General features: G+C 34.2%; 1 protein-coding gene across 10 annotated transcripts in view; it reads right to left on the bottom strand.

Annotated features, from left to right (window-relative positions):
- Positions 1 to 14,788, bottom strand: part of CCNT2 (cyclin T2) — a 44,671-nt gene that overhangs the window by 10,557 nt on the left and 19,326 nt on the right. For 4 of the 10 annotated variants that reach the window (XM_077861477.1, XM_077861479.1, XM_077861478.1 and 1 more), the window contains 5 exons: positions 9,926 to 10,054; positions 7,945 to 8,005; positions 5,334 to 5,396; positions 2,112 to 2,157; positions 326 to 489 (listed from right to left, as the gene is read on the bottom strand). In XM_077861477.1, the coding sequence (XP_077717603.1) occupies positions 326 to 489; positions 2,112 to 2,157; positions 5,334 to 5,396; positions 7,945 to 8,005; positions 9,926 to 10,054 (463 nt within the window). Of the gene's footprint in view, positions 1 to 325; positions 490 to 1,792; positions 2,158 to 2,277; positions 2,372 to 5,333; positions 5,397 to 7,944; positions 8,006 to 9,925; positions 10,055 to 11,546; positions 11,560 to 12,707; positions 12,875 to 13,421; positions 13,564 to 14,788 lie in introns of those variants that run through there. The other 6 variants (XM_077861481.1, XM_077861485.1, XM_077861484.1 and 3 more) reach the window with 6 other exon arrangements.

Genomic DNA, 14,788 nt, shown 5'->3' with positions numbered 1-14,788 from the left:
TATTTATTTTTTTCAAGTTTTGTTTTCTTCGTTTAGGCTAACAAATCCTTATTTTTATCCTATTCATTTGACCATGTAATTATGCTTTCTCTTAACTCTTGAAACACAAAATGAAATATTAATAGTTGAAGAGATACCTGGGATTAATATCAAAATAACTAAAGAGTTCCAGAAGGGGAGACATTGGAGTGGCCAGAATTGGTAATTGTTCACTTAAGTATAAGCCTAGAAGGATTCACTCTTTTTCAAACCCATACAAAAGTAGGCAGAATTTTTCCATAATAAAAAATGTTTTCAACGTAAAGAGATTTTTTTAGCTACTTACCATCTAGTAATTCTAGAGTAACCGTAGGATCCACATATTCCCACCAATGTTTTCCATCAGTTGACACAGGAATCTCCCAATTGGACCATTTGCAAGCCAAATGAATACATACACATGCTATCACTGTTGGTTTGTACTGAAGACAGAAGGTGGTAAGGTGCAGACTGTTGTAGAGCAGGTTTGAAAACGAAGAACCATAGTAATTCAAATATGTAAAACAAAGAAAAATATTTCCCAGTAAGATTAAAGCAAAAACAGAGGTTTTTTCTATAAGTCTAGAGTACAAAACCTTATTTTATTAAACTAAAAACTAGCACTAGAGTTATAAAATGTTAATACTAAAAACCTACATAAATTATGAACATTATCCATATTCTGTCTGACTCCCCAAGAGCATTATAGTAATATCTTATTACTGTTAATACATTAATATTTCTAAATTTTGAATGAGTTTATTTTTATAAAAGGAGGGGAAGACAGTATATTTTCAATAATCAGCATAAACAAGTATAACATTTTAATTTTTTGTAGTCTTTTTGTTTCTTATGTAATGCCATGGCAAAAGAGTAAAGAAAAAGCATAAGACTGTAAAACTGACAAAGTAATTTCAACATCACATTATAGAATCAAGTAAGAATCAGGAATCCTACCATCTGATGTGAGGTAACATAGTTCTCAAGTCAAAGAGAATCTAACCCTGATCTATATAAACCTCTGTCTCCTTTTTGGCGAAGCCACAGAGAAAACTTACCTTTTGGTGAAGAGCTGCAAGGCCCAATGCTGCCATACACTAGAAGAATGCTATCTTTCTCCTATTATATGCCCCAAACTGGGCACTAACATGTGACAACTAGCCTTTTCTAACCAATGTTTTATATTTAGTACTTTCTTTTTTGTTGTTCAAAATTTCTAGGGATAGAGATTAAATTCCAACAACATATACCTAAGAAAATATATTGGCATTTGCCAATCCAATGTTTTACATAAAACTTAACAGTGTCACAAGAAATTGAGGACCACACAATGCTAGTTTGGTCCCCTCCTCCCGAATGACCCATTAAAAAAACAAATTTATGGCATTAATATAATTAACCCAGAACAGAATTATGTATTAGATATTAAAGGCTTTAAAAAAGTTATTCTTTCATTTCTGCTCAGAATTGATGAAAATGTTTATCAACTGCAAACCCACACCATTTTTTCTTTATGTAAACTGAAAAGGAAGTAAGTTTTTTTAAAGTAAAAATTGTACTTATGCAAATCTAGGCACTGACAGGACTTGGCTACTTCTGATTTACAACTAGTATTATCTGGGCATTATCTGGAAAAACAACCCAAGTTATATAAATTTTATTTATTAAAAGATACTTTAATGATTATTTTAAAGTTAAGATTGGATCAATGTGAAATTTTAAAAAATATTGTCATTTAACTATAATTGTAAACTAGAAATAGCTTTATACTTACCAAGTTGCTCGAATTTCTACGTTAAGTTTAGCTCTTTGTAATCTTTAGCTGCTATTCAGGCTACCAATTTTAGACTTATGCACTCACAAATCGAGAATATGTCATCAGAAAGCACCACTACACTTCACAATGTGCATTTAACCCCTCTGTGCCAAAAGTCCCTTGTACAATACACCGCAAAGCAGACAGGAAGGTACCACCACAGTAGATGGTCCAGTCTCCTGTTGCAACAAGGGTAAGAGACACATTGAGGGGGCCCTGCATTAAAGGAAGCTATAGTGTGCTACAACAGTGCAACAAAGAGGGTCAGGATAACAACCTGTTGGTAGCCATGAAATAGGATGTCTGTGCCAAATCCTTGCTTGCTGTAAGAAAAGAAAAAAAAAACGAAGACAATACTATCAGCTTTATTGTGCTACCATCAAAAAGTTCTCAACACAACAAAAACTTCAAAGTTTTGTACACAAAAAGTAAATTTTACTTACTACTTACAAATATCACAAGAGCGCCATCATTTTCTATACTACTGAAAATCTTCAACAACATTCACTCAAATGTTTCTTGCTATCCCCCAAAGATCTGAGAAACAAGCCGATTTGCTTTTAGCTAGCCAGTTACAAGGGCTAAACTTGTTACTAAGTTAAGCATCTAGTCAGCTAAAAGTTGCAATAAAGCATTCTCCTGGATTTAAAAAAAAAAAAAAAGAAGAAGAAGAAGAAGAAAAGATTTTGAAGTCTAATACAAAATACAAAGAGTTGCCTGCCAGACTTAATCCTCAGTCATCATATTTAAGTTGGCTTAAGTACTTCCATCCAAAGAAAAGAAAACAAAACAAACCCCCACCCCCCAAACTCAAGAGAGCACAAACTGCCCAGTTTTTCATGCTACTAAGCAACAACAAGGAATAAACAACCTAGAAACATCCTAAGGGTATAGATATAGAAAACTACACTGAATATATATTTTTTATAGAATCCAATTGTCAACTTTAGAAAAGATATAAGTACTCTAGGGAATCAGGATGCTTCAGCATGGTCCCCAAAGGAAAAGCAAATTTTAACTAGCTTTTAAGACATTGAAATTGAAAACAGTACCCCACTCACTTTATCTATATCGTATTCTTCCCGATAGGGATTCTGGTGCTATAATTTCCCCTTTTCCCCCAATTACATTCATAATCATTGATGTACCTTATCCCTCTGCTCACCTAGGATCAGTTTACCTCAACTCACCCCTCTCTAACAGGCCTATTTTTTTCATGGCACCTGTAATCCCTGCTGCCCCTTGTGGATCACCAACATAAGGGATACAAAAGGGATTTGGGCTTAGCAGAGTTGTGCTAAGGAAGAGTGTCAAAGCATCAGATGTCTTGGAGGCAGTGTGACTTATGTATGGCATTCTTTCCTGGTGGGGAGGGAAGGAGAAATCACAGAAATGAAAGGTCCCTGTAAAATGACATTAGCCAATTCTGCAGCAAAGTAGCATAATATTGACTTTCTCATCTCCAGAGGGGGTGGGACAGGGGGAGAAGAATTTTAAAGAAACCAAACCATTTACCACCCCCATATCCCCAAAGAATCAAAATATGTAGAGAAGGAAGTAAAAATAATTTTAAATTGCCATAGCAGTTTTCACCTCAGAATATATCTAAATTTAATAACCTATCAACAGTGTGCAATAGAGGAAGAATGTAGGAAAAATGTTCTTTTGTTAGCTGAAAATTTTAACAGAGCAAAGAAAAACAGACACCAAACATGAAAGAATGTTTTTAAATGGAGTGAGATGTAAACTATAGTTACCTGAAATGTTAGTCAGACAAAATGGAAGTTAAACATATGTAAGATTTGCACTAAAATTTAAGAATCGGTCACATTTTAACCATTAAGAACAAAAAATTAAGATTTAAATGTTCTGCTTTGGATAAAACCTCAAATTTCTAGTTTTTGTGAGTTTTTAAAAAACTTACTATCCAACTTTGCAAATGAATGAACTTGATGTCTCTAGCTTTAGATATAGGGGAACATGCAAAAAAAGCTACTGAATTCTGATTAAGGATCTTTAAGGATGACTCAAATTTCACAATGATATTAATCTGAAAATCCACTTTCATCTCAAAGTACATATATATATATATTTATTTTAACCTATAAAAATATCTTTTTTCTATCTTTTTTTCATTAGGCTTAAAGGAAAGTTACATGGACTCCTCATTATTCTGACCAAACAGCTTATTCTTTCAAGTTTACAGGAAAACTACTCTAACTTTTCCTTCTTAATTCAAACAGATACACTAGTTACCTACATAATTCTATACTACACGGTAATTCTGGGGATAAAAATAAGCTCTAAATTATATTCTGATAACCATGAACTACAGGAACCATAATTAATTATGTTCTATGAGTCATAACATGTACTAGCTATTTGGATCATGTACTAGCTATTAGAATCAACTGGACTTTCAGAAGTCCAGTTCTTTTTTTTTTTAGAAGTCCAGTTCTTAACAACGACATTGTGACAACAGATTTGTTTTAAATATAGCCATTAACATATGAATTCAATTTAAAATGAATAAATAAACTTAAAATATTCAGATAAACACTAAAAAAACAAAGCAAAGCCCTTATTAGTCTTACCCATTTTGTTTAGAATAAACCTAAAGAAGTCTGGGGGTAAAAGAATGAAATTGCAGAATCTCATTTTCAAAAAGTAACAGAAAAAGGCACAATGAAGGTTCCAAGCGTTTCTTCTTAGTACATTAACACTTCAAATGGGAAACAGCAAAGTAGAAGTAGTGTAACAACATGCAACTACTTAAAGAATATTTCTAGGGATACAAGAACAGATACATAGGATTCATTAACAAGAGTAGAAAAATGTGTACCACATGCTTTATAAACAGTAAAGCAAACAATACAAAAAGTTCCTACTCCTGTTTTAAAAGGTTTAATAGGCACATCACATGCTGTCTGTAGCATACTATTTCCCTATTACACACACAAAGGAAATTATTTTCAGTAATGCTAAAGAACTTTGAAAAATGCATTAAGTCAATTTTGTTCAAATGAATATGGGGAAAATATTTCCAAAATGGCAAATCTGCTAAGACAATTTTTATCTGAAAATCTGAGGGTGGCCTCCAAATTCTTAAATTATAATCATTGTTTAGAAGTCAATGAAAGTTTGAGATAGACCAGAAATTTTCTGCATGTATATATTGATGGCCAACTTCTTAAATATTAAATGAAATGAGAATGGCTTAGCCCAATGGGGAGGTAGGATAAAGTCTTAATATTTGGAAGCCCTCCAATTTTTAGTGAACAGAAATTCTCCTGTAAGTTTATTTATTTTTCTCCTGTAAGTTTAAAGGAAGCTAATTCACCAGGTAGAACCACATACAGAAGTAGATGAATAGGTAGATGGAGAACACCAAAAGATGTTGTTTCAAAACATTTCTCCTATTTTAATAAAACTCATTCAAATCAACTATAGACAATAAAAAGCATTAGTACTTAATTTAGAAGTTTCAAAGATCACTTACCTCTTACTAACTGGGTACATTTCACCACATCTGTGTGTGGATGTTCAATGGTGATCTCAAAACCTGAAATGAAAAGCACTTTTTTCCCAATCACTTACCACACTACAATACTTGCCTGAGAAATGTCATTCATCAGCACAACCATAAATGTGTAATATACTGTTCATTATTAAAAAGATCCAAAGACAAAGTTATTTTTTGTCACTGATAATGCTCATTATACTTTCAATGACAAGAAATAATTTCTCAGAAACAATGTTCCATTTAATGAAAATTGGTAACACTTATTTATAGATTGGGGGAATACTTATTAAAAATTCTGAGTTTGAGATTACCCTAAGGTTAAAAACAAACGAAAATTATGGAAATTACAACTATTATGCAAAGAATTCAACTATGTAACATATTTGTAAAATGTATTCCAACTCTTTCAGAAGATGTGAACAGAGTATTCTCATAAATATGATCCCTGAGCTATAGTGGGAGAAAAGGCCTTTTGGGATGCCTCAGCAGTTGAGCGTCTGCCTTCGACTCAGGCCGTGATCCTAGAGTTCCGGGATCGAGTCCCACATCAGGCTCCAGCAGGGAGCCTGCTTCTCCCTCTGCCTGGGTCTCTCATGAACAAATAAATAAATAGATCTTAAAAAAAAAAAAAAAAAACCTTTTAAATGTTTATAGTCCTCTTATTTTCTTAGTATTTAGTATGCCGTAGATGAAAGGGTTCCAACCAGTTAGATTATAACTACATTTCACTGATAATATAAGTTATTAAAACAAATGAATCGGGATGCCTGGGTGGCTTAACAGTTGAGCATCTTTCTGCCTTTGGCCCAGGGCGTGATCCCAGAGTCCTGGGATTGAGTTCTGCACTGGGCTACACCTGCATGGAGCCTGTTTCTCCCTCTGCCTCTCTCTCTCATAAAAATAAAATCTTTAAAATAAAATAAAAGAACCTGTGGCCTCAAGATTCTTTAAATCACTGTTTTTAAAACCAAAGATAAAATGTTGAAAGAGCTTTCAATGTCTAATCAACCGTTAGGTAGGGCAGGGTTTTTCCTTTTTTTAAAAAAGTGGAGGTCACATCTAGTGTCTTCAGCAGTAGTAAATGAATAACATCCTAACAAAGGGGTAATGTAGATTTTTAAAATTGTTGTGTGATCTATTTATATTTCTACTGTAATTAAACCTGCAAAATCACACTTTAATCAAAACCAGAGAAGTATATCTTATAAATTCTATCATTTCCCTTAAAATAATCTAATTTCCTTTTAACCTTTATTACGCAAATCTTTCTAAATTTCAATTTGTTGTTGTTTTTGTTTTCATTGAGTTCGATTTGCCAACACATAGTATAACACCCAGTGCTCATCCCGTCAAGTGCCCTCCTTAGTGCCCATCACCCAGATACCCCAACCCCCAGACCACCTCCCCTTCTGCAACCTTTTGTTTGTTTCCCAGGGTTAGGAGTCTCTCATGGTTTGTTTTCCTATCTAAATTTCATATTCATAGAATTTTATATAATAAATGCAGTAACATGCTAAATCATTAGATTCGGAGAACAAGACCCCTACTTCTATTTTTATATCTTTTTATACTATAAAAACATCAAGCAAGCTACTTTTTTAAAAAATAAAAAAAGTATGTCATGATGGGAGGCTATGAATATCACACCTCTCTTCAACGACTAGGAATGGAGTAATAAATAACTACCATAGTGAATAATGGTTACTTCTAATGCATACACTATGTGGTACATGTTATTTATACTCATATCTTCAACTTCACAATGTTAAGGCAGACATATACAGAATGGAGGTATGAAAGGTAAAACAACTTTGCTGAATTTTACAAAGCAAGTCAAAGGGCTACAGATTTTTTTTTTTTTTTTTTTTTTATAGTCACACACAGAGAGAGAGAGAGAGAGAGAGACGGGGGGGGGGGGGGGGGGGGCGGGGGCGGGGCAGAGACATAGGCAGAGGGAGAAGCAGGCTCCATGCACCGGGAGCCTGACGTGGGATTCGATCCCCGGTCTCCAGGATCACGCCCTGGGCCAAAGGCAGGCGCTAAACCGCTGCGCCACCCAGGGATTCCCAGGGCTACAGATTTTTAAACCAAGATCTCCATAAAGGCCATGTTACTCCCATCACACATTGCTAAGTTCTTCTTGAAGTAATCTATGACTTCGCACAAGACAAAATTTCTTAGGTCTCAATTTCCAAAATGATAAAGTGAAAGATTAGAATGATCTTTAGCAATCACTTAAATTGCACAAAACTTGCAGACGATATAACTTTTAGAAAAGGATGATCAACGTTTAAATAACTGTGTCACATTAAAAGTGTGATAAATTCATTAAATACTGACTCTAAGTCAGAATATTTGCACACACTATAATCATATGCAATCTTTCACAATGAAAACTATGTTTACCATTCAATTAATTATGCCAAATGAAATTTTTTAAAAAATGGTTTCCTAATAACCAGGCAATACCATTCTGGTCCCATACCTTGTTTTAAAACGACACTGTCTTCAATGATAAAATTATTCCATCTTTAGAATACTGTACTGTAGAGCACACATAAAAACAGTATCTGACATAAATACATACCTAGGGTTTGTAGCATTATGGTTTCAAGTAAAACCAGTTCTTGAGTCTGTTGAAGGTAAGCCTGTCAGGTAAAAATAATAACATTAAAATGATTAAGATAAACACTACTAGACTACGGGACCATTAAATCTCATAAAAATTACAGACATTACAAAAGAACCAGAGTAGTTTGGAAACATAAAGGAAATAAATTGAGGGTGACAGAGAAATCCTATTTTCTGCAACCAATCTAAACTGAATTACTTCTAATATAGGATATGTAAAGCAAGGTAAAACAAAAAACAACAAAACCCCTAAAAAGACAACAATAACATGAAAGGAGGTAGAGCTTAACTTAAAGTAACACTGTCCAGCCTATAATATAACACTTCACATGGGCACTGGTACTTCAAGACACATAAGATAGGCAGCACCTCTTCAGGTAAGAACACTAAATTCAAACCTGCCTGCAGAGAAAAGGCATATCAACTCAGTCTAAGATATTTCATGTGGTAATTCCTTGATGGTCAGAGTAAGTCAGTGAGTTCTTTTTTACAAACCTTCTGTCTTCAGAAAAGACAAAATACAATCAAAGCAAACCCTCAAATCTCTAGATTAAAACACTTTGGATGTAAAATACCAAAAGAATTTATCGTACACCCACAGGGAAATAGAGGACCTTCTCTTTCAACTTCAACAAATCATTCCCTTAGGGCAATTACTCTGGGAATAAAGAGTATGAAAAATTTCTACCATTATCAAATTTCTTAAATTATGACGACTGAGTAAGGTGATTAAAATAATACATCATATCTAAATATTCAAGTAAGGATATGCTGCTAAACTCAGTGAAAAGCACCTTTCTGTCTCATTATGAAAAGGTCACAAAGATGATTTTTTTAAAAACAGATTTCTATTATTTGAATAATATCAAGTATTTATCAAAAATAATTCTGAATTTTTAAAGTTAATAAAAATTAGAAGAACAATCTCTGAATAATCACAGTCTTTATTACCAAATGATTACATTAGTATCTCACTCCCTTAAAGCCAACATCTAAGATAAAACTTGTCAATAAAAAGTCAGATATATTTTTAAAAAGTCAGATATACTTAATCTGGACCTTAAGATTGAACTAAATGAAAGTGAACGGATACAATCTAGCACTCATTCAGTAGTTAAAAGTTCCTGATAAAGGAACACATCCATAATACAAATGCTGGGAAAGTGAATTTAAAGGTCTAGGGATCCCTGGGTGGCTCAGAGGTTTAGCGCCTGCCTTTGGTCCAGGGCGCAATCCTGGAGTCCTGGGATCAAGTCCCGCATTGGGCTCCCGGCATGGAGCCTGCTTCTCCCTCTGTCTGTGTTTCTGCCTCTCTCTCTCTCTCACAAATAAATCTATCTTAAAAAAAAAAAAGTCTAGAATTCTACCTTCTGTTATAACACTTTAAAATGGCACTTTCAAACAAGGTCTGTTAAAATGTTGATGATGAACAAGTTCTTCAAAACTTGCATTACTCTTAACGAAAATTACAATATAAAAAAAAAAACCCTCTCGTGAAAGGATAGTAAAATAGCATCTTTATGTGTCAGTATCAGATAACTATTGGTATACATGCATTAACCAAGAACAACTCTGTATAATTACTATTTACTGATCTAGGGACAAGTCCAGAGGTTTTTCTTTCCTTTTCTTTTTTTTTTTTTCATTGCTGACAATTTTAGAGGGTTATCTCTGGTCTCAAATGGACCCAAACAACAGAGGTGATATGACTTACCCTCTACATATACCATAGGTTTGCTGTGAGGATAATCAGCAAAACATGAAACACTTGTAAACCACCCTTGAATCATAACCTTAACATGATTCAGAATGACACTGAAATTCATGTACATACACAAAATGTTTTGTTAGATTACTCCCTGGTTATTATATTCCTAAATGATAAAAGAAATAATCAGCAGTTGGAAGGCAACACCAATTGAATTATTTTTACATACATCACATTTAGTATCCAGCAGTGGCTCTAGGGGATGAAGACAAGCATGTGCTACTTTGATAACATGTTCAAGTTTTCGAGCCTGTTCTTCCACTTTTGCAGCCAAAAATAATGCGGTAGGTGATATTATCTGCAGAAAAGATAAAAATTTGATGATTTAAAAGTAAAAAATTTTGGAAAAACCTTCTACTTTCTAAGGGAGGGGCGTGCAAGGAAGGAATGTAGTTTTAAAAGTATAAATTGTGAGTTAGGCTATAACAAAATTGATATATAAGAGTTTTAATAAAGTGATTCATTAAATAGAACTAGTTACCTTAGTCTATAAAACCTGCTTTACTTGTTTTGCAAACAGAATACGAAAGGGAAGAAGGAAAAAGACTTCTACTTGGGCTAACTGAAAGAAACTTTATATCATATATTAATATTTATTGTAGAAGTAAAGGGGGTAAAAAAAAAAAAACTCAAGCAAAATAAAGCCATAGTTTTAAAAAATATGCATAGTAGATAAATATACCCAGATTTTCCTTCGTTTTAGTTATAGCCACTACTTTCTAGGGTTTTTTTAAATGAATCAACAATTCATTGTGTGGCTAAGAGCTATACAATATTGCCTTTGGGACAGAAAAAGGATCTATGAGGCAAAGATTTGGAAGATTTGGAATGTGAAATTGCTACCTAGTGTCTCTATTACTTCACTACTGCAGTATTAAAAGTGGCTTTTTTAAACCAGGATATAACATGTAAGATAAATCAATAGAGTAGAAACATTGCCAACAGGAGATCAAGAAGTAAGCAATTTTTTTTAGCTTTAGTAAGTTTTATGTTCTTGGGATTGAAGTATAAGAACATAACTTTACAAAGATACTAAGAGAAATCAATTTTGATCAATATTTACCCAAAAAGTTAGTTTAATAAACCAAATTAATTGTGGACTCAGAAAATATGCTTATTCTAAATTCAAATAACCTAAGATTACACAGAAGAAATTTCTCATGGGAAGATGATTTCTAAATCTCAAGAGTCAGATTATTTTCCAAGAGATGAATGCCTGAGTCTCACTGTATGGGGCATTATCAATCACTATATAGAAACAATGCCAAAAGAGGGAAGGGAGGAGAGAAAGAGATATAAATCATGCTACATGATTTGGGTAGTTAACATGAAGAGAAATTTTCTGATACAAAAAAGTGGACTCTCTTCTCTTTTAAAATAATTTACAAATAATGCCGAGCCATGAAATTTAACCACTGGATTTGGATTTTTGGATCTGAAAGGGACCTTCCTAGTCCAACTGCATTTGCTGATGAGTAAATGGAGTAAAAATGACTTCAAGCAATTCTCTTCCTGGGATCCCTGTGTGGCGCAGCGGTTTGGCGCCTGCCTTTGGCCCAGGGCGCAGTCCTGGAGACCCGGGATCGAATCCCACGTCGGGCTCCCGGTGCATGGAGCCTGCTTCTCCCTCTGCCTATGTCTCTGCCTCTCTCTCTCTCTCTGTATGACTATCATAAATAAATTAAAAAAAAATTAAAAAAAAAAAAAAAGAAATTCTCTTCCTGATGTATACGTGTTTAAAACAGACCTAAAATCAAGTGAGTTTGGCTCTGAACAACCAGTAATGTTACCTTAAAAGGACTGAGTAATTTCAACTTGAACTTTCAACTTATTTCCATCTTTTAAAACTAAAATTACAACAAGGAAAAGATGTAAAAATTGAGAATGCTCAAAAAAGCAACTTCTTAATTTTCAAAGACTTAGAATAAACAAATGTTATTCTTTACAACAGATTTAGTTATGCAACATCAAAATTAGTTAATATTCTTGAAATACCAGCTAAATAGCAGTCACGCATGGGTTTTTCTGAAAGAGAGAGAGTACAAGAGAGTGTTCAGTTATTTCTTCCACATACTATAGATTTCCGATACTGCTACCTACTTCGTTTGATTAATTCCTTTTCTATTTAAAGGCTTACCTCATTCTAAGGAAAATTCCTGAGTCAGACTGAAGCACCCTTCCTTATTCAATAGGAAGCTGCATATTTCTATTATTGTACTTTCACTGTATTCTAACTTCTGGCTTATTAATTTTGTCTGTCCTACCAGTCTAGGAGCAGCTTAAATATAGAGACTGAATTACTCATTCATGTTCCCATTGTCTCCCATTGTGCAGCTGCTGTTCAATATATTTGTCAAATGAATGCGGATAATCCACATGTAAATATAAAGGCACCGATATTAAATTCAAAGTATTCCAAATCCCACAGTAAAAATCTAAGAGCCAAAACCAAGGTAAGAAATGCAAGAAACAATGAAGATACTCTCAGTTTCCCACGATCTCTCACTTTTTATCTAATTCATGTTTAAGAGGGGAATAGCTGAGCCAGTCATCAAATGCTGGAACTATTTACTAAAGAGTGAAGCAATACAGGCTCAAGTCAAATGCCAAATTAGACTGAACTCAATACTTAAACTTCCTTCCTAACTGCCAGATGATCCAGGATTTCTCTTACTCGTCTAAAAGATACCTCTAATAGTCTCCAATGAGTTCTTCTTGGTAAAATCTCTTAGGATTCCCAGTCACTGCTTCATTCTCTTCAGACTTTTTGTAAGCCTCAATAATATCAAGAAATACTTTCAAACCACACAGCTTTTCTCCTTACAAGTAGTCTCAATGGAAACAAAGTATGTGTACTAGTGAATGGTTCTAAAATTCTACAAATAATTAAAAAAATTAAATGTTCAGAGAGCTAAGCAATGATCTTCAGGGTAGATTCCTGGTTTATTTACCCACACTCCTCACAGAAGTCTTTCTGTTCCCTCTAAATAGGGCTCAATTCTCATCCTCCTCCAGTGCAACACTAATACCCAACACTCTTCCAAAGTTCCTGGTGAAATCCACTAACTCCATTCACATTTCCTCCTCTACAGCCTGCAAACATTTTACTCCATCAGGGCTGTAAAAACAAAACAAAACAAAACACCTTTTTAGATAAATACTTTGCGAATATCCATGTGAGGCTTTAACTTTAAGGATGACTAAGGAAAATAATCAAGCTAGGTACTTCTGTTTTTTTTTTTTGTATGGACAGCTGATTTTGTTGTATGACTTATTGAAAGGAAAAGAATTCCAAAAGTTTTAAGTAATGGCTATATTATTAGTTGGTCTGTGGCTTTTAAAGGTAAGTATGCTTTTGAAGGCAACAAAAATTAGTGAATGTAAACTTGGTTCAGTCAAAGAATTCACACCAATACTGGAATAGATACTTGGTTCAAATGAGCAAACAACTACAAACTGAGATTTAGTTCACTGGGGAGAGGAACCATGCACTATCCATCTTGCGTTCGGTTATCTAATTTAATAAACTTTCTCAAATTACTATAACTAAAGGAAATAAAACTGACTTTTAAATAGTGTCCAGAATTTGTCAGCCTAGCAGATGTACAACTATTTCAAAGGGATATTACATTCTCAAAACAAGACAAATTTCTACAGAAATATACCATACAAATCATGGAGAGGGGGAGGTAGAGGTGATGAAGCCAGCTGTAGCACAGTAGTCAGGCTGCCTCAGTGGAATCCTGGCTCTGTTATCTGACTAGCCTAGGCAAATTACTTATTCTCTTTGTGGCTCAGTTTCCGCATCTGTAAAATGGGAGAAATAGTATCTGCTTGTAAAATTATGATGAAGATTAAATGAATCAATATATGTAAAGCACTTAGAATAGTGCCCCAGAGTAATAGGACTTAAGTATTATCATTACTATGTTGTAAAGTTAAACAACTGTGTATTGCTAATGCTGATCTTAAAATTAAAAAGTGATTTAACATGCTTTTAAAAATTCCCTTCTTTCTCGCTCATCATCTTTCTTTCAGTTAAAAGCAATTCTTTAAAGATTCCATGTAATCCTAAACTGATTCAGATACACTAAAATGGTGACACACATGACTACAATGATTACGCATCAATATTCCTTTTGTCCCTTCTCCCTCCAGTTGTTTTCACTCCCTTCTCTTTTTCTCCTCCTTTGTTTGTTTCCATTCCTACCTCTTGAATCTGCTTCTCCATCTTTTCTCCTGCCCATTCCTGGTCACTGTCCCCTTTCTGCTCTTGATGCCCTCACTGCTGACATTCTTCACTCTCCACTGATGGCTTCAACCTTGGTATTTGGAAGCAAGGTCAGTTTGAATTAACAAATGCCTGGGTAATTTCTAAATCACTGATGGTGGCTGTATCAGTCAGCTTCAAATGAATCATTCTGGTCTTTATTCATTCAGTAATTAATTTCGTGCAAACAGCTTTTGTGTACATCTGTATTTAAGAACTAGCCACAGCAGCTTTATCACTCAAGTTTAAATTTCCCAATTCAAGAGTCCTAAAAGAAGCAAAGACTTCCATGTACACCTTCTATTTGCTAATATGTCATCAATAGGCTTATTCTAATCTGTTATGTTTCTTTCATCTTTAGGCCCTACAGGCCAATGAAGCCACTTCTGCCCTGTTCCTTAACTGTCCCCAAATTCCCCCACCCTTAGGACTAGGATAACTATTTTCCTGTGCCTTCAAAAGGCTTCACTAACCAATATACAATTAGTTCTAGTTATCACAGCTCACAACTGGGAAATCACATGCCTAAGGCTATAGTTAAAGAAAAATGGTAATGGCATTACTTTAGAAGATGCTCACAAAGGTCTTAGAATAGGAAAAAGTAAGTAGAAACAGACATAATAAGGGGGCAACAGCCCTTCAAAAAAGAAGAAAATAGAGTAAGTCAAAATGTTCATTTGTTCGTTTAACAAAGATCACTAAGCTTGACCAATTAAATTCCAGTACAAGGCTAAGCAGTTTATATCCTTAATTTTGATGCAC

Source organism: Canis aureus, chromosome 20, assembly GCF_053574225.1.
Source record: "Canis aureus isolate CA01 chromosome 20, VMU_Caureus_v.1.0, whole genome shotgun sequence".
NCBI lineage: Eukaryota > Metazoa > Chordata > Mammalia > Carnivora > Canidae > Canis > Canis aureus.
The sequence above is the reverse complement of the archived record's forward strand: the minus strand, read 5'-3'. Positions and strand labels throughout refer to the sequence as shown.